This window comes from Lethenteron reissneri, chromosome 18 (assembly GCF_015708825.2).
Source record: "Lethenteron reissneri isolate LAM-NWPU_2019-01 chromosome 18, ASM1570882v1, whole genome shotgun sequence".
Classification (NCBI taxonomy): domain Eukaryota; kingdom Metazoa; phylum Chordata; class Hyperoartia; order Petromyzontiformes; family Petromyzontidae; genus Lethenteron; species Lethenteron reissneri.
The window spans coordinates 10,189,218-10,213,302 of record NC_083796.1 but is presented as its reverse complement, the minus strand read 5'-3'; the positions used below and the strand labels follow the sequence as shown (position 1 = coordinate 10,213,302).

Sequence of the window (24,085 nt, the reverse complement as noted above, 5' to 3'; positions counted from 1 at the left end):
CATCCTCTTCTTGGTTCTTTCGGTAAAGTCACGTAGAAGGGAAATAATAAAATAATAAAACAAAATAAAATAATTCTCACGACGTTTCGGCCATAACGCAAGCAGCCATCCTCATGTGAAGAACAGGTCTGTCGGAAAGACAGCATTGTGGCCGAAACGTCGTGAGAATTATTTTATTCTGTTTTATTTTTATTATTTCCCTTCTACGTGACTTTACCGAAAGAACCAACAAAGATGAATCCCTGCAGTCACGAAAGCTTTACATCGAAATTTGACTCCATCCTCGTTTGCAGCTCAACTGGAAACTATCTTCAACTTGGATCGTACGTACGAATATCGACGGATAGGGGATCTGCGTTTCTTTTGATCTTTTAAAGCCTTCGACAGCGAATTCAGGTGCGACCTCGACCCGAAGTCGTCCACTAAAATCACCGAGTCGCTTGGTCAAGCAGAAGAAGAGGGCTTCTGCGAACGCGACGCCATTGCAGGAGGTGACGGCCCCGCAGCGATGAGCAGCTTGCCGTGCCTCGCAGACAGTTCATAAACCACAGTTTCACTTCCATGTAGTCGAACATTTAAAACGAATTTCTTCAAAACTGCTTTTTTTGTCTCGTTTATTGTTCTTGCCTTCAGATGAGTATGGTTGGGTACGTACGGTGCGAAAGAAGTTCAGCATCCATAAATACGTTAGCATATCAGCTGACAAAAGGGATCCAGTTTGAGATTGTTGATTCGCATCACAAATGCCAAATAATTCCCGAACGTGCACTGTTTGAGAAGTGTTATTCTTAAATGATTTTGTTTATGAGAAGCCATTTAGGTGGTAGGCCCTCAACTAGAAATTAGAGCTCACTAAACTCTTCTTGGTTCTTTCGGTAAAGTCACGTAGAAGAGAAATAATAAAATAATAAAAATCAAACATAATAAACTAAACTCGTTAGTATACTCAGGCAATTCAATTTATGCAATTGCCATCCTAGGACTGACAAAGGCTATGGGGGCCATCTTGTTTACAATGTGGCCTAGTGTCGGCAGGCTCATGTTCAGCATTATGCTGTATTTGTCCGCTAATTGGTTCAACAGTTGATATTTACTGGCATTAATTAACATTAAACACAGATGCGCCAAACTGCAGGTGTAATGATGAAGCAACAGGACACGTGCGATGAAAGAGAGAGAGTTTTAAATGGCCTTCAGAGGCTTGTTGCATTTCCTCGACGAAAATGCGGTAAGCAATAGGTTTAAAATGCCAAGGGAAATAAGCCAAGAATGCAATTTGCAATGTAAAGCACCGGTGTACACTTGGATTTTTGTTTTGTTTTTACTTAGATTGGATTCTTTTTTGTCATTAAGAGAGACGGGGGGAAAAGGCGTCTAAAAACAATTTGGGCTCAGTTCCGTTCAGCACATTTCACCGTGAACAGGAATTGATATTTAGTAGGGTGAACTTGATTTGACAAAATAATGAACACCACAAGTCAGTCTTACTTACAGCTCTGTGTTAATCCACTGCTGGACGAATGCATCCCCATGCCTTAAACGTCATGGGGGTTTTGTTCAATGGTACTTCATGAAAGCTGGATAGTCGCGTTCGTTTCCATGATGAGGGAGATATATCCAGGACTCGTTGATATCGCTCACTACTGATGATCTTAGCCATGGTTGGGAATCAAACTCAGGTCATCGCGTTCGTAGCGCCGTATGTGAAACACTGCGCCATCAGTTTAAAAGATATGTTGCACATAATTGCTTTGTGGGGTGCAATACCTTATATATGTATAGTAAGCACACAGCATTATAAATATAATTTAATTTTAAGGCTGACCAATACAAAGTGTAACCTCATTTGTTGTTGGTCCCATTACATAAGACCGTCACATTTAAACATTCTGCCATTCCAGTCGACCATATCTTGGTGAAAACTGCTTTTATGCGTTTTTTGTTACAGATTAACAACACATTTTGTTGACAATTTTGCCCACTGAGGCCCACATATGGCCAAAACACTGCCTTTGTGCTCACACACGAGAGTCAGACCGTGTTTTTAAAACTATGAAATAAAAAATGATGCACTTTCTGATTGCGCAGGAATCTTGTGAATTCCTAGAAAGAAAAAATAAATAAACTCAACTGAGTTCTCGGCTGTTACAAGGGGAAATACGAGATAAACGTGCATTAAAAACGCGTGACAACCTACCCTGTGGGGGGTATGATTACGGCATTATAGTTTGACAAGCTTCTGTCAGTTCCTGCAAAGAAACAAATCCTGTGAAATAGTTAGCAAACATTGCTTAACGTTGTATAAAATTTATCCTACCCCGAGTATCTATTAATTGCGTTTTTTCTCACTCGCTAATTCATTTTCACATTTCAAAAGGCATGGTACCTGGCGGCTGAAAGAAAATGAAGTTATTTCATCGGTTCTGTCCCAAAGGGAAAAATAGATACAGCCACACAGGGAACCGTTGGCCTGGTGCGTTGGTTCTGCCTTCAGGCCGAACAAACCTGCACACACACAAAATCCGATGGGGCTTTAATTCATTAACGGCATTAAAGGAATATATGTGGCTCGCAAGTGCATTACAAAAGTGTAATCATGGTGCCTGCTGGAGCAGCAGTGACGAGTCCTCGAGAGGATTGAGAATTTATTTTTGGATAGCTTAAGAATTGTAAAAAAAAAAAAACTCAAATCGTATCGAGTAAACCAGTGTCAAGATGTACGGCGAATATTAATGAAAAGTACTAATGTCAAACTGTAGTGCTGGTACCGAATTAAATACGCGATTGAGAAATGCTCGCTGCATTAGCGTGAAGCCATATCATGGTAGACAATTATTGAAGCGCTTCATCTTTGTTGTGCAACCATAGCTTGAATAGAATTTCACGCCTCAACAATAACAATAATACAACTTTTACATCAATTAAAACCATTGATATCTTCAGTCCAATTTGCATTGTTTATACCCACCTTTAAATAAAGATTACAATAACAATAATTAAGCAGCCAGGTGGCCTCCAAGCAATTAACACATTTACCTTTTTAACACGTAGGCTTTCGCGACCAATATTATTCATAATCAACGTTTTTTGGGTTTAGATCGCGGAGCCTCACCATTCTGACGAATTGCCCGATGATGCTGGATGCAATTACCAGAGAATCGTCGTACTCAAATTGTAAATGTTGTGGTTTCACGCTTCAACACACCGGTGGGCTAAAGCAGTGAACTATTTGTCTTTTGTCAACGTGATACTTTTTTACTGATTGGCCGTGTCGGGTGGTGGAGGGTTACGACACATTTATAAATAACGCGATCTAAACCCAAACACGTTAATTATGAACATTTACCTTGGTGTCCAGGGTCTGGCTGGGGGGGTGGGGGGGGGGGATAAAACGATCAATCGGGAGCGTCGCCGGTTGTAATTTGCGTTGACGTGAAAATGTCGCCGTCGCAGCACCAGGCATAGGCGGCCACCGTGCGCTGCTTCCGCGGTCGGACGCGCGGCAGAAGTCTTCCCGCACACTCGCTCGCTCGGTGGTCAGACGCGGCCTTTTAACGCTAAAAGGCCAAACTGCCGCGGGGGCAACACTCTGCGCGAACGCAAGTGGTGACGAAGAGGACGGCGACGACGGCGATCGTCGCCACGGGGAAAGCGCACGCGCGCGAAAATTGCGCGCGCCAGCGTCCGAGGTTAAAGGACGGTCTCTCGACAGATCCCGATGTGACTGTGAGGCCGTTCATGCTCGCCGTGGTGAGGGAGGCGTCTCTGGGCTGACGGGGCCGATGAGCTCGTCTCTCCGCAGCTGCTCAAGTTCAAGCTTTGCCGGCGAGCCCGCCGGCTCGGCTGCCGAGGCTGTGGCCGGTCTGATTGGCAGCCGGCTATAGCCTGAACACAAACAAACAAACAAAGGGAAATAATAATACTCTTAGGTTTTTTTTCCGGTAAAGTCACGTAGGTAAAAAATAAAAAATTAATTTAAATTAATAAAATTTAAATTAAAAATCACGACGTTTCGGAGGCAACACAAGCTTCCGTCTTCAGGTGGAACCGTCACAGCACGCAAGCGTGCTTTTGTTAATTTTAATTAAATTAAAAATTTTTACCTACGTGACTTTACCGAAAAAAAAACCTAAGAGTATGAATCCTTGCAGTCACGAAAGCTTCAAATCTAGAATGAAATAATAACATTCATCACGCAACAAAACCTCCCCCCTCCTCCTCCATCATGCAGCCGTGAAGACTGTTGGAGCAAGTGCTGTTATACGAACCTCGGAGTGCAGACGGACACACGTAACAAATATTAGCACCCGTCCACCGCACATGTCGCCATATCAGGCTGTTGAAGGCCAGCAGAGTGTACGAGGGGGTGGGATGGCTAACGTCACGCCCGACCACCTTTGTCTCCCCCGCATTGAAGTAGGGGAGGCCCAGGACCGATTCAGGTATTTGTCGCCGTTATTGGTCGCGAGTGGGAATGCGAACTCGGGTGGCCCAGGTTGTAGCGCGGTGTGCTGAACCACTCTGCACTGTAGCTCGTCGCACGCATACACACAGTGGTCCCCCTCTGTGCACTGTTACTGAACACCTTGAAGGTCAAGTGAACTAACTGAAGGTCAAGTGAACCGACTGAAGGTCAAGTGAACCAACTGAAGGTCAAGTGAGCCAACCGATTCGAAGTGCGTATCATGAGCAGAAGAACGTGAACCAACTGAAGGTCAAGTGAGCCAACCGATTCGAAGTGCGTATCATGAGCAGAAGAACGTTTTCTTTAACCAACGAAACAATGCGGTGTTACCCCCCCCACACACAAGCACAGTCACGCTTTACACACGAACGAGTAAACGACAGCGGCCCTGCAGCGGATAGTTGGCAGGACATTACATTCCCTTGCCTGGTATACAGGAGGTCGTGGGTTCCATGTCGACCCTGACGCCGCTGCTGTATATTTGGAGTTTGCGGTCGCGTGGCTTTTTCTCCGGGTCCTCCGGTTTTCTCCTCCACATTTAGGATCGACGTGCGTCTACAGCCATTTGGCCGCTATAAATGTCCCTATTGACCTCTCATTTGTGGCCAGGTCTTTTCTGAGAAAGAGCTACATAGCTCAGCTGGGCCTTCCCTGGTCAAATAAACAATCGCATGACAAAAACAGTTCAACAGTTTTGCGCAGTTGCGCACCTGGTCGATGACGTTTGCGCTCGCGATGGCCTCTTCCATGTTGCCCTCGTCGAGCGCGATCACGGACCGGATGTTGTCCACGACGTGCTGCACCTCCGGCGAGAGGTTGTCGGCCGCGTCCGAGTGCTCCAGGAAGCGCGCCACCAGCAGCTTGGTGTCGCGGTACGCCTTGAAGTCGACGAGCGAGCGCGGCCGCGGCTGGGCCCCCTCGGCCACGCGGCCACCGGCGTCGCCGCGGGAGTGCGGCGGCGGCCTCTTTGGGCGTCGCACGACCGGCCCTCGCTGCTCGAGGGGGCCGGGGGGGAAGCTGCTGATTGCCTGCTGCTGCTGCTGCTGCCGCTGCTGCCGCAGGGGTAGGTGGTCGCGGCTCCCCTGCGTGCTGGACTGTCGGCTGCCCTCGGTTATACGAAGAGATTTCATCCCTGGGGTGGGTGGGGAGGAGGGAGGGAGATGCAGAGTGCAGAGAGAGCCTTGTTCGAGACTCCAATGACAAAAAGTGGGAGCCTGGCTCAATCGTCCAAATTGGACGGCATTTATTTTCACTCGCGGTTCCATATGAATATAGAAACTTCAGATTCGTTTGGCGAGGGCCAGTCTCTCCACAGAACAAGCATCTGTAGGAGAACCGTTCAAATGCAGTGTTGACTTAGCACAAATTGCCACAACATGTATGATGAACTCCAGGTAGATGACCGGCTGAGCCAACCCCTGCAACTGGCGTCAGATTGAGGTTAAATGCTCAGTCGCAGCACCACCTGGCCATTTAAATTGGAGTTTAATTGGTAGTCCAGATGGATGAGAAATTGTGGGTGCTTTGATCTGCATGGGAACCCTCGCACTGGGATACATTTAATGGAGGATATGCGCTACTAACTTAACATGCTGTGAACATTCAATGTCAATTGGGTTAGGGTTATTCTGAAGATTTAAATCGCTGTACTGGGCAACCCTTTCTCGCAGATGACACAAATTAGGTTATACTCATGTCCGTGTTTAGCTACTTTGTTTTCAGCTTGATAATAAAACCAGCCCACCTCCTGAGAGATCACTCAAATCCACACTCGTGCCTTCCGATTCATCCTCGGCAACTACAGAAGGCACGCACACACACAGCCCAGGTTACGTTTATTTATAACACAAAGGTTGATATGAATGTTTTCAACAATATAAGACAAACATAGGAAGTATACCATTTTAAAACCATGAGTTTCGGTAATAACTTTCATGATGTTTTCCCATTTTATTATTTTACAATGATGCATTAAATGAGCTAAATGCATAACAGTGTAATATATTATTATTTGCTAAATGCAAGTGGGAAGGAACACGCAGACTTTACATTCCTAATTGTATGGCTTGACCGCCACATACTTTATAACCGATATCCAACCAAGGTCACTAAGGTGGCTCACCGCATTTAACATAAACACTGCAGAGGAAATGATGGAACACAACGAACACAAACGTCCAAACCACTGAGTCACCACGACCAAACCTGGCTCACTTTGCCGCCACCGCAGAATTCACCTCCCGACGAGCCGCGGCTTACCGAGGGTTGCCGACGACTGGGAGCAAGGGTCACTCGTCGACCTGCTCAGCCGCGAAAAGCTGAGCTTGCCCGGCAAGCAACCCATTGACGCCCCGGTCCTGCCACCCCCTCCTCCGCTGCGTTCCTCGGTCCTCCCACCGGCATAGAACGCCGCGTCCATCTCCAGGGGCACGATGCAGCAGCCCTGGCCGACGTCCTCCGCCGACAGCGAGGTGACCCTCAGAACTCTGGACGCGAGCCTCCGCGGCCGGGGCAGTCCGCCACCGCCGACGCCGCCGACGCGCCGGCAGCGTCCGGGGAGGAAGCTCCGCGCGTCTCTCGCCACGACGGCCCGGCCGGCCCGCGCCGAGGGCGGCTCGTCGAGCGGCAGGCTGCGCTCGTCCGGGCTGCCGGGGCTGCTCGGCGCCGTGCCGGTGCGTGCGGTGCTGTAGGCCGAGGACGGCTCGCCTGACCGCGCGTCGTCCGTGCTCGGAGTCGTGTCACCTGAGCCGCCGGCGGCGTCGTCGCCGTCGTCGTCGCCCCGAGAAGTCCGGCGCGCGGGACTGCGCGGGCTGCGCGGGCTGCGCGGGGTGCGTGGGGTGCGCGGGGTGCGCGGGGTGCCGCTAGCGTCCCCCGGGGGTGCCGGCGCGAGGCTGCTGCTGCTGCTGCCGCCGCCGCCGCGTGAAAGAGTTGCCGTCGCGGAGGACCGCGCGCCGGCGGGGCTGCACGGCGGGGAGAGCTCCTGGCCCGAGGGCGGGGAGCCGTGCGCCGCCATGGAGCATGACGCCTCCGTGCCGCAGTCCTCGTCCGGCATGCCTCCCAGCTCCTCCGACGCCCCTCCCGGACTCAGGCTCTCTGGCCGTGGAGGCGTGCGCACGCGAAAGATTAAGGTTGCACTCGATTTTAAAACCATGCAAAATTATATAATTATTTATTTACCAGGTAAGGCCCAACTGAGCTATTAGCTTCTTTTACAGAAGCGACCCGGCCACATATGATGGCTCAACGAAGTGGCTGATCACGTGGGAATTTATCTCAGACAAATACTCTGAACGCACGTTGATTCTAAATGTGAAGGGGAAAACACCGAAAGACCCGGAGTAAAATCCACGCGACCACGGGGAGAGATGTATGTAAACTCCAATTATACAGCAGGCGTCAAGGTCGGGTCGAACCCGTGACCTCCTGCATACCAGGCGAGTCAGTAAACATCTCGCCACCGCAAAATAAGTAGACCACAAACTATAACTAGAGCAAGCCTTCTTCGCAAAGCCCTCGTTATGAGTGAAGGTAACGGTGCAGCCCTGTCGTCACACACTCACGTCACTGCTGGTGGTAGAGCCTCCACTAGAGGGAGCTCTAGAGAACCCCAATATAGGGTCTTTGGCCTACTTTTCCCAAACTGGTCAGACATTCCGAATTAAGTGCGGAAACTGATATTTTCTTTATTTCTGGATGAGAGCTCAAGGGGCTCTTATGAAAGGGTCTTCGCGAGGTGTATTACATCAGATGACATCCGTAACACAACGACATGGCTAGCCTCTAACTTGGTGAGACTGATGAGCATCTCGGACAATTGTCCTTTTCGAAAGTTACTCAGGAGTTCCTTCTTTGCGGCAGAGGTAGTTTTATAGAGACTCCAGCCTTCGCCATCGGAAAGTGGACTTTTTATGGACAACTTAGAGGAGCATGAGCCAGTTTACATTTAATAATGGAGAGAATTATTTTAATCTTACATAATTATTGTAGTTTATTGATTTCGTGTTTTGTGTGTATATAATGTTCTTGCTGCAGCTGCAGCTTTATCTGCAGATAATATCAGCATACCATTGCCGTCTGTAGATGATACCAGTGGCAAGTGAATCTCATCGGTTTTTTCCTGCTTACTTTCATTCGTAATTAACACTGCGTGACTTGGACAAATAATTGCACGTGTTCAATGTCTACCAAAAATGCTAAATGTGTGCCACCAACAAAAACTCCATAAATGCATGCCCACAAGAGCGTCAAAAGAAGAGACAGAGTGAAAATGATCAGATCAATGAAATATATTTTAAGGTTTTCTGATGGAAGGGCTTCTTCGGATTATAACCATTCAACAATCTGTGCACCCAATGCCAACGAGAGTCTTCTTGGTTCTCTCGGTAAAGTCACGTAGAAATAAAATATTAAAAATAAAACATAATAAAATAATTCTCACGACGTTTCGGCCACAACGCAAGCAGACGTCTCTGTCTCCTCGACAGACCTGTTCTCCACCTGAAGACGGCTGCTTGCGCTGTGGCCGAAACGTCGCGAGAATTATTTTATTATGTTTTATTTTTTATTTTTTTATTTTATTTCTACGTGACTTTACCGAAAGAACCAAGAAGATGAATCCCTGCAGTCACGAAAGCTTTAAATCGAAAATTAAAGCCAACAAGAGTGTTCAGCCGCACCATTAATCAGACACTATAGAAGATTATAGTCCGAATCGTGCCATCCTAGGCTTACCTTTCTAGAAATGTTGCCAAAGGGTCTTTCGATGTCCATTTTACAGCAGATGTGATTTTCGTGCATATGTCTTCAGTTGTATGATTTTGTTTGAAGTTGCCGAAGGCTCCACATCAATGGGGGCATTTCCAAGTGCTTTTTTGTTTTAATCTGAAATATCTACAGACTGCCATCAACCTCGATTTGCTTTTAAATTAATTAAGAGGACTGCTTTAGAATAAATAACCAACATTTGACATAAGCATGCATAGTTCCCGCAGTCTAATGTGAAAACACAATTACCTTCATTTGTCCTGTTGTAGTTGCTGTTACTATAAGAAGCGTCCGTCATCTGATCTTCAAAACTTGACGTCTGTTTAATGTTACACGGGAACAAACAAAAAACCCAAAATTCAACATTAAGCAACTGCAGTCAAGCTAAAAATTATTGAAATAAAAAATTAATTACTATGTCACACATAGAGGAGCATTCCTGTATTGGAGGCAGGGTTTGTGGATCGTGTAAAGACTATGGCCTGTGTGAGACGCTAATGGGCAGTGCGACGAGATGCCCTCTAACGGATAGTGCTGGATTTCAAATCGCTGATAAATCTGTTAAAAACATGTCTAAATGATTGTGTAAAGTTCGCAAGCAGAATCTTCTTCAAAGATAACCCTGAAATTAGCTGAAGCTTTCCTGGGTAAAGTATGATAACCATTACAATAATTACGGGCCAAAGGCTAAATGTTCCCTTTCATGATGATAATGAATGACATACAAAACAGCAAGTGAACATAATATTTCGTACATGTCCATGGTTGCGCTGGATAGTTCCACAAAGTGTTCTAGGATTGCACTCCGTGTTGTTTGGCACGATGTCCGACGTTTCACTCCACGTGCTGCTGAGAGCTTCTTGGGTAACTGAGCATTGCTTGGTACAATGCCCAATGAACCGAATTGCTCCAATAAGTTCCCGAGGAAACGTGGAGTTAAACGTGGGATGTCATGCAGCAAAACCATCACACAAACTCCGGTCATCCTGGCAGTGGCTTTTGGCTCGACGTCGAACAAAGACGGTCACCACATCGCACGCTTTCAGATGTGCTCCTGCGGCCGTCTGGACTGCTCCTCCTTCTGATATTTGGAAGCGACTGGAGCCGTGCACTTTTAAATCTAGATTGAAAAACTCATTTCTTTTGAACTTCTATTTGTGTTCAGTTAGTTGTCCTTCCCCCCACACCTCCGATGAGCATGGTTGGCTACGTACGGCGCGAAAGAAGTTCAAAACACATACAATTGTCTCCATACAGACACCAATTTAGCCATGTTTGTTTGTTGTAGTACAGAGTTAGACTGATGGCCTTAATCTAAGTTGTCTTGTGGTTGTTGTTGTTGTTTGACTTGCATTCCACTGAGATTTTTGCACACAGCGTTGGTGTACGGTGTTTTTTTCTGCAATATTTTGCTGTCTTTTCTTGGATTTTCTGTTTGCACTTAGTCACATATTCACTTTAAGATGTTTTTTGTTCATGTTTTTGTTTTTTGTTTGTTGCGGTTGCACCCGATTCAAGAGCCGAATGGCTCACCGGGCTATACCTAATAAATGAACTTGAACTTTATTGAATATGTGGGTCCCACACAACAAAACAACAGCGGCTTGCGGTGAGAGTTGGCGTAAGTGGGAGCTCCGCTTGCCTGTTGAAGAGATGGCTGGCTCACCACGGCCTCGTACGGCGGTGGGAGATCGCCCGCAAAACATGGGTCCGGACTGCCCAGGCGAGCTCCGTACACGTGGCCGATGGAGTAGTGCGTGAGGGCCAACCTGCCGACCCTGTACACAGACCGGGCAAGCAACCCATTGACGCCCCGGTCCTGCCCCCCCCCCCTCCATCCGCTGCGTTCCTCAGTCCTCCTACCGGCATCAAACACCGCGTCCATCTCCAGGGGCACGAGGCGGCAGCCCTGGCTCAAGTCCTCCGCTAAACAGCGAGGTGACCCTCAGAACTGTGGACGTGACAACCCCCCCCCCCCCCGTCTTTAATTTAAACCACACAGCATATCTAATGGGCAATTTAATTCATTGCTATATTGAGGTTTTTATGTCTGGGTGCTGCAACATTAGGTTAAGAGCTTATGGATTAATAATCATGATATAACATTAGGATCCGAGAAGTACATATAGGGCAGTGACTTATGCTGTTTTCAGTAGGGTATAAAATTGTTCAATGCAGAGACTGTCCCTCACTGTAGGATTTGAAATTTCGACCACGGGCTTGCCAGTAATGATAAGCATCACCCAATGAAAAGTTCACCCTAGCGATTATTTTACATTTTAAACTTTAATAAAGTAGTCAATTTGAATTCCAAATTGTGCTCTCGGCAACATGTCACATCAAATTCTCAGAGCTGGAATTCATCCAAATTAGTTGAAATCACAAATTTGTTTTTGTGCAGTCTGCAGTCATTGTGGTTTTAGATAAGACCACGAATTGCTACGTTTGAGAAACCTTCTGAAAAACAGGTTGCTACCCAGATTCAAACTCGAGATCTCAGCGCTTTGAGCCCCTGAACCTCCACTGTATGAGAGTTTGTTTATTTCGTATGGGCAGTGCTCCGATTGAACACTGACACAGGACGCATGAAAGCAAAAAGCCAATCTCACACTGATCAAACGATATCACAAAGTAGTGGCACGAGTAATGAGGGGGGCAGTTTCACATCGGCGCTAGTCAAGTCAAGAAAGATTAAACTGTGAGAAGCTTCTCGTTTAAGGATATAGAAACAATGCAAATGAAAGCTGATCAACTGATATTGAATTCTGTTTGATCGAAGAGTGAGATTTGATGGGGGAGGGGGGGCGGGGAAGAGCAGTTTGTCATCACTGATAATGCTGCACTTGATGTGAATCAATTTATCAATCAAGGAAATCCATGCAAGAAGAGCAACGTACAGTCAGGCAGCAGCATCGATCGGTTTGTGTACTGGCACTGTGTAGGGTATAGTGTAGTCTGTGTGTAGTCTGTGGTGTAGTCGATAGTGTAGTCTATGGTGTAGTCTATGGTGTAGTGTATGGTGCGATGTGATACTGCGACATGGCAACGTTGGAAGGGGTGCAAGGACACGAGTCGAGGTGACAGAGCACACTTTAAAAACTAAGAAGGCATTGGAAGTCTGCGTTGCATGTCTGACAATTCAACTAATTAATGACTCAAGGTTCCCTGAAGGTCAATGACAGCCCTCTGCGCATCTATATATATAAAATCGTTCATGTCTGTCTGTCTGTGTGTGTGTGTGTGGACTTTGGCCCATACGCACTTTCATTGGACGGCGGTTGCCCCTGGCAACGGCTAGCCACGCCTTCGCCGCTTTCATTGGACCTGGCAACGGCTAGCCACGCCTTCGCCAAGGGCTGCAGTTTCATTGGACGGCGGTTGCCCCTGCCAACGGCTAGCCACGCCTTCGCCGCTTTCATAAGCTCCGTATTTAATTAAATAATAGCCATTACACAGTATTGTTGGAGCGCTAGGTGGGGGGGGAAGGAACGCCACCCGTACCCTGCCTCTTCCAAGCCGACAATTTTAGGCGAGGCCGCAGGCTTTGCACGCTACTAGGCCTCGACACCCACCACGCCACTCTGAGGTAAATTCATCAAAGTTTTTCCTACTCTTCACTACACCCCCACCACAATGTGTGCTATTAATATTACTTTTAAACCCAACGCGCCAACAATCGATTACTTTAATGTTCACTGTACAAATACTCATTAAGCTGGGTGAGCGTACTGCCAGTCTATCATGTACACTGTAGCCTGCTTATTAAGCTCGGTGAGCGTACTGCCACTCTATCATGTACACTCTAGCCTGCTTATGAAGCTGAGTGCGTGTACTGGCAGTCTATAATGTGGACTCTTGCCTGGTTATTATAATCGATTCTTTATATGTTCTTTGTACAAACAGTCATTAAGCTGCTTGAGCGACCCCAGTTCGATTCCAACTCACGCCCACCACCGCTGACGATTATTTGAAACGGACCTGGCCCTCCCCTAGGTCCACTCAGCCTCAAAAGCGTAACTGCTGTCGTGTGTGAACATCGTCACTGGGGAGACAAAGGCGGCGGGGCATCATGTGTTTGTGTGTATGTATGTGTGTGTCTATGTATGTGTGTGTCTATGTATGTGTGTGTATGCGTGTGTATGTATGTGTGTTATGTGTCTGTCTGTGTCTGCATGTATGTGTGTGTGTATTGTGTATGTGTTTGTGTGCATGTATGTGTGTGTTTGTGTGTATGTGTATGTCTGTGTGTATGTGTGTATATGTATGTGTGTGTATGTGTTTGTATGTGTTTGTGTGTTTACGCTCGCATTACACAAATGTGTTGCTGGTCTAAGGCGTTCCTCGCACAGCATTGCCGCTTTATTATTTCAGTCGTTTACTGCCTTACGCACCCTGAAAGTCGTGTGTGTCTGCAGCAAGCGCGTGTATGTGTACCTATGGACGCGCGCGCGTGTGTTGTGTAGGGGGAACGGTAGTGTAGTGCTTAGCGTGCTGTCTGTGTCTGTGTGTGTGTGTCTGTCTGTGTCTGTCTGTGTGTGTCTGCGTGTGTCTGTGTGTGTGTCTGTGTGTGTGCGTGTGTGGTGTGTGGGGAGCTGTAGTGTAGTGCTTAGCGTGCTGTCTGTGTGTGTGTGTGTCTGTCTGTGTCTGTCTGTGTGTGTCTGCGTGTGTCTGTGTGTGTGTCTGTGCGTGTGTGGTGTGTGAGGAGCGGTGGGTGTAGTGCTTAACGCTACGCTGCGCTACCAACCCGGCGAACCCAGTTCCATTCCCGCTCACGGCCACCACCGGTGACGATTATTTGTACCTCCCCTAGGTCCACTCAGCCTCAAACGAGTAACTGGTGTGGCGTATTAACATCGGCACTTGGGAGACAAAGGCGGCTGGGCGTGGTAGATCCAAGTCCCGGGCGAAGCCGGGTCATGTGTATGTGTTTATGTGTATGTCTGTGTGTCTGTATGCATGTGTGTTTGTATGTGTGTGTATGTGTTTGTGTGTATGTCTGTGTGTGTATGTATGTCGGTTTTGCCGCCGTGGTGGATCCAAGTCCCGGGCGAAGCCGGGTCATGTGTATGTGTTTATGTGTATGTCTGTGTGTCTGTATGCATGTGTGTATGTATGTGTGTGTATGTGTTTGTGTGTATGTCTGTGTGTGTATGTATGTCGGTTTTGCCGCCGTGGTGGATCCAAGTCCCGGGCGAAGCCGGGTCATGTGTATGTGTGTATGTGTTTATGTGTATGTCTGTGTGTCTGTATGCATGTGTGTATGTATGTGTGTGCATGTGTTTGTGTGTATGTATGTGTGTGTGTATGTATGTGGGTTTTTTTGTATGTGTTTATGTGTATGTCTGCGTGCCTGTATGTATGTATGTACGTCTGGATGTGTTCGTGTGTATGTATGTGTGTGTCTATGTATGTGTGTGCATGTGTTTCTGTGTTTGTATGTGTGTGTATGTATGTGTGTTATGTGTCTGTCTGTGTGTCTGCATGTATGTGTGTGTGTATTGTGTATGTGTTTGTGTGTGTTTGTGTGTTTACGCTCGCATTACACAAATGTATAATGCGGGTCTAAGGCGTTCCTTACACAGCATTGCCGCTTTATTATTTCAGTCGTTTACTGCCGTGCGCACCCTGAAAGTCGTGTGTGTCTGCAGCAAGCGCGTGTATGTGTACCTATGGACGCGCGCGCGTGTGTTGTGTAGGGGGAACGGTAGTGTAGTGCTTAGCGTGCTGCCTGTGTGTGTGTGTCTGTGTGTGTGTCTGTGTGTGTGTCTGTGTGTGTGCGTGTGTGGTGTGTGGGGAGCGGTAGTGTAGTGGTTAGCGTGCTGTCTGTGTGTGTGTTTCTGTCTGTGTGTGTCTGCGTGTGTCTGTGTGTGTGTCTGTGTGTGTGTCTGTGCGTGTGTGGTGTGTGAGGAGCGGTGGGTGTAGTGCTTAACGCTACGCTGCGCTACCAACCCGGCAAACCCAGTTCGATTCCCGCTCACGGCCACCACCGGTGACGATTATTTGAACCTCCCCTAGGTCGACTCTGCCTCAAACGAGTAACTTAACTACTGTAGCGTATTAACATCGCCACTGGGGAGACAAAGGCGGCCGGCCGTGGTAGATACAAGTCCCGGGCGAAGCCGGGTAGTACAGCTAGTCTGATGATAAAGAAAATCCAATGTCTTCAGCCGGATGCTGTTTGACGAGGATTATTCGTATGTTTGATAATTGTGCTTTTGTTTATAGAACGATAATCTCGTATTATACTCGGTCAGATATTAGTCACATACTTGACGCAATCATGATTGTGTCGAGCAGAGCACTCGCCAATTCATTTGTACCGCCACACATTTACCGCATATTTCGTTAAAAATAAAGAAATGTAGGTAAAATGTGTGTATATTGAGTGGATCAGCAGAGCACACATCGATGTTTATTCGATGTTGGTTTATGCACGACAATGGGATTACATCTGTGCTTCTTAAAATGTTCTTGTTTTTCATGTCAAAATGTGAGCGAATGTGCGTTGCCTGATTGCACAGCGGTGGATGAGGTATTAATAGTGAGGTCGTGTCAGAGTACGCAACGCAATGTTAATAGTCAACCTCATAAACAATTCTTAGTGACACGGTGTTAATACAATCATGTCTCTCTTGGCATGCACATCACATTTATTAAGATCGATGTTGGGAAACAACGAAACCGGCAACATCCAAAATCTATCGGAAGCTGCAAGAGTTGTTGAAAGATGTTATAACAAAAACCATTTAAACAGTTTTCAATCCCGTCAGCTGCGATAAGCAAAAAAAGTGTGATTATTGTAACGTTCACATTAATGCGAATTTACTTATGGCTAAGATGCTAACACAATATGTTGGCCACCCTTCTAATTTACATCTCACTCTCAAACGCGTCATTATTTGAAAAACATCGTTTTAACTCCACGTGGAATGTATTTTTTTTCTAAATCGGAAATTATCTAAAGTGCCGCTAAGAAAGGTAACAGACGTGTATTCATCGTTGGGAATAAAACATGTATTCTACCATCTCCTAAAACACAGAGAGAATACTGTGAAGTCAATATTACTTTTGACTGTTCTTTCTTATTCTTGCTAAACCCGGGGAGCTTTGGTCAAATGAAGCACTTTAGATAATCAGTCTATTCCAGCCAGCCACTGCATTTGACCCATTGCTTCATCAAATGTTGTCTTAGCAGTGAACACAACGTGAACAGCAGAACATTTCCAATGGGCTGCGAGACAAAACGATGTTGCTCTAAACAATAATGAATTAAATAGTGAGAACACTGCACAACGTCAACTGAATTGGACCGTGACATAAAATAAATACGGTACGCGTGGATACGGGGGGGGGGGGCACGCACACAGACCCACGTGCACACAAGGGAAGACACTGTTTCGTGTTCCACCATAGGCAGCAAACGCTGATTCTCTGCGCCGTAGATTTCTTGTATTGTTGTATGGCGTCTATAAGAGGAGGTTCACGATCCCCCACGAGAGGGATGGTGGGACGGGTCAGCAAGCCCGCACGGGGATTAGCATCAGGCCTTGCCGTCTTTTGGTTTCGGTTTTAATATTTTGTTGTTGTTTTTTTGTCAATTTTTTTAATCCAAGAACCCAAAACAGACATCAAAGAGAGGGAAATGCGCGTAACAAACCCAGAGTAATATATGCCCCCAAATGTTTTGGTTTTTATTAATATTGCAAATAAGTGCCGCGTGAATAAATATGCACAGGGCAACAACGTGCTGCCAAAACAAATGATGTCGTTTTGGCTCCGTGCATATTTATGAATATGTAAAGTTTTACATACATGTGTTTCCATGCGTATTTATAGATATGAATTTGGGGGTGAACTGAATTTCGTGAAAATAAATATACTGATGTGCCTTATATCAGTCGCGATATGTGAAACGCAAAACGCAAACAAATGGGGGAAGCAAACCTGGAATAAAAGCTGAAGAGTGTGCAAGGAAGGATGAAAATGCGCTTGCTAGGAATTTTAGCGAGAGACAAATTGAACGTCAAATTACGCCGTTAGGAAAGGTGAGAGGGCTCGGGACAAGCACGTGGCCAGGAGCGACTGTGGCCAATGCTTGAAACTAATAATAAGACAGAGAGGACGAGCCCCATAGAGGACTTCCACCAAGGAGACGGGGTGACGAAATCAACTCGTGCGTTGCGTGTGCGGGTGCCAGGCGTCTTGTTTTTCTTAGGTTTTTGTTCGGTAAAGTCACGTAGGTAAAAAATTAAAATTAATAAAAGTAAAATAAAAATAAAATAAAAATCACGATGTTTCGGAGGCAACACAAGCCTCCGTCTTCAGGTGGAACCGTCACAGCACGACTGTTTTCTTGGAATTTCTCTCACTTGATACAGCTGTCGTGCTGTGACAGTTCCACCTGAAGACGGAGGCTTGTGTTGCCTCCGAAACGTCGTGATTTTTATTTTATTTTTATTTTACTTTTATTAATTGAAATTTTTTACCTACGTGACTTTACCGAAAAAACCTTAGAACATGAATCCTTGCAGTAACGAAAGCTTCAAATCTAGAATTAGGCGTATTGTTGCCTTGCAGAACGGTGAAGCGTGGCGATGGTTTTTGGGCGGGCGTTCGTTCAGCAGCGGATTGATCTTGGCCGGTGATGACAACGGTTCACACCCCAGCAAAGATTCAATGAACTGTCACGATTTGGGGGTCGTGATTCGATTCAAGAATAGGTTGTTATTTTTTTTCTCCGAGTTTAACCGCGTCACTTGTATTGTTTGTTGTTCACTCGATTAGTACGTGAAGAATAAAGTAAACTGTAAATAACAGCTGCTCACTCGTACATTGATCCATGTAGCATAGGCGTAAGTCACCGATTTGTTACGTAGCCTAATCGACGCATCTTTAACATCGTGCGAAGCGTCCCTTTGAATTCGGAACGAGGTGAGAACCCACTGAGACAACGACGCTCGATTTCAACGGAGACGAGCGTGAGATAATATGGGGGGGGGGCAACATTCACTCTTAATATTCAGCACAGAATCTTCCCCAAAAAAGTCATGCGGGAAAAGAAGCCATGCGAACGTTGCGCGAATGTGAACATGACAAACCAGTGAAATAAAAAAAAATCATCGAAGCGCAAAAGCAAGGTAAGGTATATCCTTGGGTCTTTCGACTTTACCGAAAGAGCCAAGAATATGAATTCCTGCAGTCACGAAAGCTTTAAGTCAAGATTCAATGTGAATTAATTTAAACACTGCGGATGGCAGGGGGCAGGGAATGTCATTCATAACGAGAGGCGATGCTCCAAGTCAATCGACCTGCTGCTCGGCCTATCAAGCCTCAAACGGTCACCAACCTGTACTTTTCTCCTCGCACGTCACTTAAAATTCCCCTTTTCCACTTTTACTGGCTCAAAACGACATCTCGACAATACCGGAGTGACTCGGGCAGTGCTGTGTGGCCGTACGCCGGCGGGTAGTAAGGAGGCGGTGGGACGGGAGGAATGAAGTCGTCAAAGTCCTCGCCCTGGAAGATGGAATCGCGCGCGTTTGGGCAGTCGTCGGAGTTCTGGTCCGCGCGGTGCGGCACAAACTGGAGAGGTAGTGGGACCAAGGAGACAGCAAACGAGAGCGAGCAGGCAAAGTCCATTATTAACATTCCTTCCCTTTATTAATGCTACCCCTATCCCCTCCCTTTGATGCTGCTAATCCTGCATAATGCACGGGCATAATATGACTTTGAAACCCCCCGCCCACCTCTTACGCATTTCGCAAGTAGTAACTAATCACATACCTGCCTTTCCCATAAATATGCTAAATTCCTCTTGATATGCAAATTCTTTTTGTCAAGGCGCCCTTCCCCCCTTCCGACCCAGCTTAAATATACGCTCCAAGCGTGGTGGTGTTTCATTCAGACGCTGTCTCCCCGACACACCTGGTCTTCACCTGAGGACGGCTGCTTGCGTTGTGGCCGAAACGTTGTGAGAATGAATTTATCATGTTTTATTTGTATTATTTGTATTATTTCCCTTCTACGTGACTTTACCGAAAGAACCAAGACGAGGCATAGTCCATTAAAGGGAGCCGCCACTGCACCGGTGGATTTGACTGCGCAAAGGAAATCTCGCGTGGAAGCCCATAAACGCACAAGCAACACGAACACAAGCTAAACTCGCTGGTATAACAGAATATATGTACATTTGTGTCGATCAGCTGTACGGTGAGTTTTGTAATTAACTAATTTGGAGGGGAGGGGGTCCATAGTTTCTTGTGAAAATAATTGAATATCTTTAAGTCAAGCAGATTGCACAATAATATGTCGCGGTCATTGACATAAGCGGCGCCCATCGGCTCCCTTAAGAGTAGTCGCTCAAATATCGGCTGCCCTCCTCCCGCAGCCAATCAAAATCGAGGCTGGAGCAGGAAAAAAACAAATGAACTGAATTAAACATGCCACTCTCTTTGGTTATTCATGACGGGAGTCTATAGCGTGAAGAAGAAAAAAACAACAGGTAATTAATAATTACTTATTTAAGAAGATAGAGCTAATAAATGTACAAAAATAAGGTTTAACCTTTAAATTGTGTACGAGTGGTTAGGCAATGTAGGTTTTAGTTATTACAATGTTTTTTTGTCATGCTGCCTCATGTAAGATTTATGTAATAAATGTAACTTTGAACATGCACCCATATGCATGTCACATACCGTGTAATTTTTAAATGATTGAGGAAATATGCGCGCATTAATATTAAAATGTATTCCACTTTTGAGGTGAAATTCTGCACGAGGTGCTATTTTTCCCTAGGAATTACGATGAAATATATAGATACGTGCAATCAACACTGACTTTTAGATGGCACGACTCAACTTCCTTCCGCAACACAATTCCATTCCATTCCTTATAATGCCACGGTCTCCCAAGCTTCGACAGAAGCAGTCCTCCTTGTCAGGTTACATCATCATTATTATTATAATCAGAAACTCTACGTTCCATAACGTGTTCTGCTAAGCACATTGGATGTCTCAAAATTCCTGCACCGTATTCCAAACAATGATCCGAAATTCCTCCCCACCGCCCGCACCTCTGTCCACCCCGCAGTATTCATTTAGTAAATTAGTACATCACGGTCACGTGTGCTGGGGTAGAGTGCGGGTACTTGCTGCTCTTCCCCCGCACCTCCGATTAGCACGGTTGGCCACGTATGGCGCGAAAGAAGTTCAACTCTCGCCTCTTGCAAGACATCTGGCCAGAATCGAAGAGTAGGCCAAAATACCTTATCTAGAGCTCCCTCTAGTGAAGACCCTTCTGCCAGCAGTTGCGTGTGCAAGCTATTGCAGCGCTGCGCCTTCACCTTCCACCAGCATTTCTAGGAAAAGAATGACCCCGTGTCTGTAATATCAGGGGAGTGAATTGTCACGCTTGCTGCGCACAGGCAAGTCACGAGGTTTTGGTAAGAATTGGAATGGCCACGCGGAGCGCAGAGTGCTGTCGAACGCTCGTGGTCTCGACTAGAGAACGGCAGGGTCGAGTGGGCCAGAGACTAACAATAATCTTGAGTATAAAATGCTCCAAGAACTTCAGATTATATAGCACGTGTATTTTGCGGTAGTGTCGACAGGACACCTTGGTATGAGTTTGGGTGTCTTCTCTCTAACCCAGCGGTCCCCAACCTGTTTGGCACCAGGGACCGGTTTCGTGGAAGGCAATTTTTTCACAGACCGGCGGGGGGGAGTGGGGGTTCATCATTGGGTCTTTCCCCCTCTCATGTTGGCTAGGGGTTAGAGCTTGTGGGCTGACCAACACTGTGACTGAGACAAGTGCGCGGTGCGGGAAAGAGGCGCGGATGGAAGTGGTCAATAAAACAATGGGGGCGGGCCACGTGTGGGCTCACTGCTCACCTCATGCTGCTGTGCGGCCCGGTTCCTATCAGGACACAGGCCGGTACCGGTCCGCGGCCAGGGGGTTGGGGACCCCTGCTCTAAAGGATACGCTATTTGCATTTTATTTCCCTCCAAGTGACTTAGAAGGTGGTTTCGCCTGGCGCACAGAGCACTGCTACAGACAATGAGTGCACCCCGGCTACGCTAGAGAATAAGTGAGCGGGCGAGATTACTGCGGCGCGCAGAACTGTTTCTCGGTGATTAATAGATGAGTAAATGAACGAACATTTGCAAAATATTTAAATTGGCCAACAAGCCCTTCTCAAAACATAAACCTTTTCGACACGAGTTTCATTCATAAATATTCAACTCCCCATTAAGCAATATTTTTTCTAGTTTTAATATGGATGGATGTTGAACTTCTTTCGCACCGCTCGTAGCCAAACGCGCTAATCGGGAGGTGCAGTGGGGGGGGGGGGGGGGGGACAACACCCACGGATAAATGGGCAGCATTCTAAATGCACGGGAATGCAGTAAAAGGCAACTTTGAACACGCGACAAAAAAAAACTGAAAAGAAAGTACACGCGATGCGCTTAAAAGGGTGAACAAATCAATCGCAGTAAAGTAAGGGCACGCAGAGCAACGGGACCGCCGGGGAGACAACCTGGACATTGTTTGACGATGTGGCAGCCGGTAAGAAGAGCGAGGCATTACTCACAATGTGTATGACATCAGAGGAGATCATCTGCATGCAGCGTGTGGCGGTCGCAAGAGCGCACACGGCCACTGAGATGATGTTCAGAGCACAGACGCTGAAGAGCAAATCCTGAAAGACAGAGACAGACATTACCCTCGCAGCCTTCCTGTATTCTAATCATATCAACGAATTCATCAAGTATGCTGCTTACTGCAAAGCAATATTTGCTGCTTAGTGTATGACTTACAAAAGTCATACTGCGGGGGTCAGGTAAGCAATGATTTGGGTCTCTTGATACATTTCCAACTGCTTGGAACATTCACAATTCTATGACGCCACACTCTAAAGACCCCCCCCCCCCCCCCCCCCCATCAGTTGGCAAATGAGGAGTAAAAAACGTAAAATAGCAAAACATATTCCCACACACGAGAAAAATCCTGCCGTGTGAGAATCGTATAAACAATAAAAGAGAAAAAGATATGGCCTTGTAGCAGATGGCCGTGTGCTGTGCTGGAGTTTACAATGATGCAGTAAAACACTGTGACGCGATTATATCAAGCATCCAATGCCAGATATTACACTATTACTCTCTCTCTCTTCAAGCAACGGGCTGAAAATATGAAGCCGTATTTGAGAGAGTGTATTATTAGAACGATATAATTGACTGCTTGTGGATTGTATACGGTGCTCGAGGCAATCACCGCGTGGTAATTAACGCCTCCCCGTGGTTTTCGTGCAAAGAACGTCGGAGGTTGCGAAAGGAGGTAGACATTCTTAAATTCTTCCCATCAAACGCATTGCACGCAAACTGTGGATTCCGAAATATTATTTTGATTCATGCTGCTAATGAAGCTTTCAAGAATGTTCTCATCTGGAACTGATGCAGATACAACACATCCAGTAAAGTTTTTTTTTTTGTAATATGAATATTAACTAGTATCTGACACTAAATGCAGTCTCTCAAAGGGTCCTAAGGAATTAAGTTAATTAAAAAAATGAAAGGATATCCACCTAATATTCCACGATTTGTAATAATGATAATAAAATAAACATACACAAATTATTCTCGTTAAAACCACTGAACGCCTCCACCCAGCAATTGCGCCCAGAATGCAGTGCAAAGTAAACAATGCTCATGATGGGGGTTTTTTGTGAACCCCACTGCAACAAAAATGAGGGCAGTTGGCATAATTGTTTGTTTTTATTGGATATTTGAGCCAAACTTAACCTGATTTAAACTGTAAGGGATTCAAATAACTTGGGGTTAAAATATCAAAACAAGTCAGAAACAAGCAAGTAACCCGATCACTGTTACATCCAAAGCCATTTCTCTTCACGAGGCCATGAAATAGTTCTGCTCTTAGGTCAAGCGCCGAGTCAAACCAAGCCTCGCGTCACCAAGGGCGCGTGTGATGTCCATGGTTCCACGCACAATTTCACGTCATCATTATTTTGCACTGCCTCTCTACTCACGGTCAATCCCCGCGCTTCCAACAACCTCTCGTGAAGGCCTTGTGGGATTTATTATTTTCGAATAGCGGCTTTGTGCAGTCAATGAGACCAAGCCACGAGATGCATCAAAAAGAAGGAATTCATAAATAAAAAAAATAGGCATGTCATGTCAACAACAAAACCTCAGTTCAGAATTGACAATATATTTAGCTGGTTCGTTTGAACGAGAAAATACAACGGTGTAGGATGTTTCCCTTTGCTTTATATACAGGGTCACTGGAGGATCATGCATATGCAGAATAAATTCCGTCTCCGCACATAAACACAAAGTCACTTGTAGCCCTCAGCCAATGTATTGCCTTTACATACCAACATCAAGCAGCACATTTGTTGAAGCAAGCACGCAAACTCTGGACTGGTGACGAGTTCGCGGTGTATTGGATCACCGTTGTAACTGTTCGCGACAAGGACGTGTTCATTAGTTTGGTAATTGTCTAATTGCTGACAGATTTTAAGCAGGGCTATGATCACTAACAATATGCCGCTGATGTGGTGTAATGCACTCTCTCCTGAGAACAGCTGCACTCATCACCGTGGCTGAGCCATTAGCATGCCACCGAGCAGTCGATGCTGCTTTAAATATGGACGGAGAATTCTGATTCCCGGCAGTTGTGAACCTTTTGCCTTAAATTACTCAAATCTATCGAGTATTAAAAACGGATTATCGACCATCAATTCACCTATATGGAGGAACTGCACAGGTCAAATTCATAATCATCATCGCCATTAACACCAATACTTAGTTCCCTTGCATAACCAATGGCTTTTGTGCGGTT

General features: G+C 46.2%; 1 protein-coding gene across 5 annotated transcripts in view; it reads right to left on the bottom strand.

The window, feature by feature from the left end:
* Window positions 1-202: 202 nt before the first annotated feature.
* The window catches only part of LOC133343848 (protein ENTREP2-like), a 116,212-nt gene continuing 92,329 nt past the window's right edge, over window positions 203-24,085 (bottom strand). For 2 of the 5 annotated variants that reach the window (XM_061553759.1, XM_061553762.1), the window contains 8 exons: window positions 21,819-21,926; window positions 18,654-18,811; window positions 10,872-11,007; window positions 9,479-9,548; window positions 6,725-7,558; window positions 6,210-6,263; window positions 5,176-5,597; window positions 203-3,885 (listed from right to left, as the gene is read on the bottom strand). In XM_061553759.1, the coding sequence (XP_061409743.1) occupies window positions 3,691-3,885; window positions 5,176-5,597; window positions 6,210-6,263; window positions 6,725-7,558; window positions 9,479-9,548; window positions 10,872-11,007; window positions 18,654-18,811; window positions 21,819-21,926 (1,977 nt within the window). In that variant the 3' untranslated portion in view covers window positions 203-3,690. The remainder of the gene's footprint in view (window positions 3,886-5,175; window positions 5,598-6,209; window positions 6,264-6,724; window positions 7,559-9,478; window positions 9,549-10,871; window positions 11,008-18,653; window positions 18,812-21,818; window positions 21,927-24,085) is intronic. The other 3 variants (XM_061553760.1, XM_061553761.1, XM_061553763.1) reach the window with 3 other exon arrangements.